Source organism: Clarias gariepinus, chromosome 4 (assembly GCF_024256425.1).
Source record: "Clarias gariepinus isolate MV-2021 ecotype Netherlands chromosome 4, CGAR_prim_01v2, whole genome shotgun sequence".
Taxonomy (NCBI): Eukaryota; Metazoa; Chordata; class Actinopteri; order Siluriformes; family Clariidae; genus Clarias; species Clarias gariepinus.
The window spans coordinates 22548635-22550217 of NC_071103.1; the positions used below are offsets into that span (position 1 = coordinate 22548635).

At 42.6% G+C, this 1583-nt stretch overlaps 1 protein-coding gene across 1 annotated transcript; it reads right to left on the reverse strand.

Annotated features, from left to right (window-relative positions):
- Positions 1-260: 260 nt before the first annotated feature.
- LOC128520309 (uncharacterized) lies at positions 261-1325 on the reverse strand. The gene is made up of 2 exons (XM_053494499.1): positions 1041-1325; positions 261-830 (listed from the first exon to the last, which is right to left on the reverse strand). The coding sequence occupies exons 1-2, from the start codon at positions 1302-1304 to the stop codon at positions 261-263; spliced, it is 834 nt and encodes a 277-aa protein (XP_053350474.1). The 5' UTR covers positions 1305-1325.
- Between the last annotated feature and the right edge of the window lie 258 nt (positions 1326-1583).

Sequence of the window (1583 nt, forward strand, 5' to 3'; positions counted from 1 at the left end):
TGAAGTGAAATGAAGTGAAATGTATTGCACGACTAGCCAACAAATTGATACAATAAGAAAACACAATAAAATAGAATAAAAAGAAAAGCATAGAGAAGGCATACTAAAGACAAATGGTATGTAAATTCCACTCATTTATCTCCACGTAGCCTTCTCCCAGCATAAAAACTACTACCACTAATAGGAAAATATATATATTTACATAGGTGTGCAACATCTGGTGTTTGTATATGTGTGTGTGTGTGTGAGTGACCAGTATTTTAGCAGTTCATTGGTGTGATCTGTTGGCACATATCTGGCACTGCCACTGTTTCCTTTTTGCATTTTCCACATGTGTACTTGTAGCAGGCTACACAGCGTAAGGTTGCATTATTTTTCTTGCACTGGAAGGTCACCTGACACTTGGCCCTTTTCCCTGGGTGTGGTGTGGCAGGTTGTTGCCAAAGCAGCTGCTCCTTGTCCACCATCCTTTCTTGCATAAACTGCTCAGCAAGCTCAGTTGCAAGCTGCGCCAGGAAATCCACCCTTCTCTGCTTCACTCCAGTGCATGCCTGATACAGCACATGAGCATTCATTGCTGCCATGTCAATCAAGTTGTAAAACACAGCGACTGGCCATCGCCGTGTTCCTGCCCGTACGGTGTACTGTCGAACCTTCTGGTTCATAATGTCCACGCCACAATTCATGGTGTTGTAGTCAGTGACTGTGTTTGGCTTCCTCTTTCTGTTATCCCCAATCTCAACTATGTTGTACATGGTGCTGAGGATGCAGACGGTCTTCCTCCGCTTGGGCGCATAAACTGTGAGTGTAGTGCCAGTTGTTGAAAACACCTGATAAGTAAGATAAGAAAAGATAAAACTATAATGTCATTGCACTTTTATATATAGTATAATAGCACAATGAAATTGGGAGCTCTTGCTCTAGGTTCAAAATAGAAAAGAAGAAATAACACAGCACTTATATAAATGCTTATATTAAAATAGATCAAATAAATAATACAGCACTTTATATAAAAATAGATGAAAATAACGACAACATACCTGTGTGGTGAATTCGTTGCGGTCCGAAGATTGTTTGGATGATTGTGGAAGCTCACGACGAATCTTGTTTATGGTGCCAACAAGGGTAGTTTTCCGGCTGAGCAGTCGTCCAGCAAGTGACAATGAAGTAAAGTAATTGTCAGTGGTAACAGTTCTTCCCTTGTCCATGAAAGGCTCAATCAGCTTTATGACCACATTCTCGGACAGTCTCTCCCCAGAGGGACGACTGAGGTCCTTGCCAAGATAAGGGATAGCGTTGCACATGTATTTTGACTTCAAGTCACATGCAACCCAAAACGTGATTCAAACTTGTCAGGTTTTGTGGCAATGTACTGCTGGAAAGGACAGCGAGACTTGGTTGAAAAAAGTTGCTCGCCGACAGTGATGTGCTGGCCCGGTTTGTAAGACTTGATGCAGTTAGTAACAAACATCTGCCAAACGTTTGAGATTGCTGCGAACTTGTTTGTTGCTACCCGTTGAGTGCATGTGTCCTTGTCATCGAAGCGTAGGTGTCTCATGATGTCCTGGAAGCGGTTTCGGGCC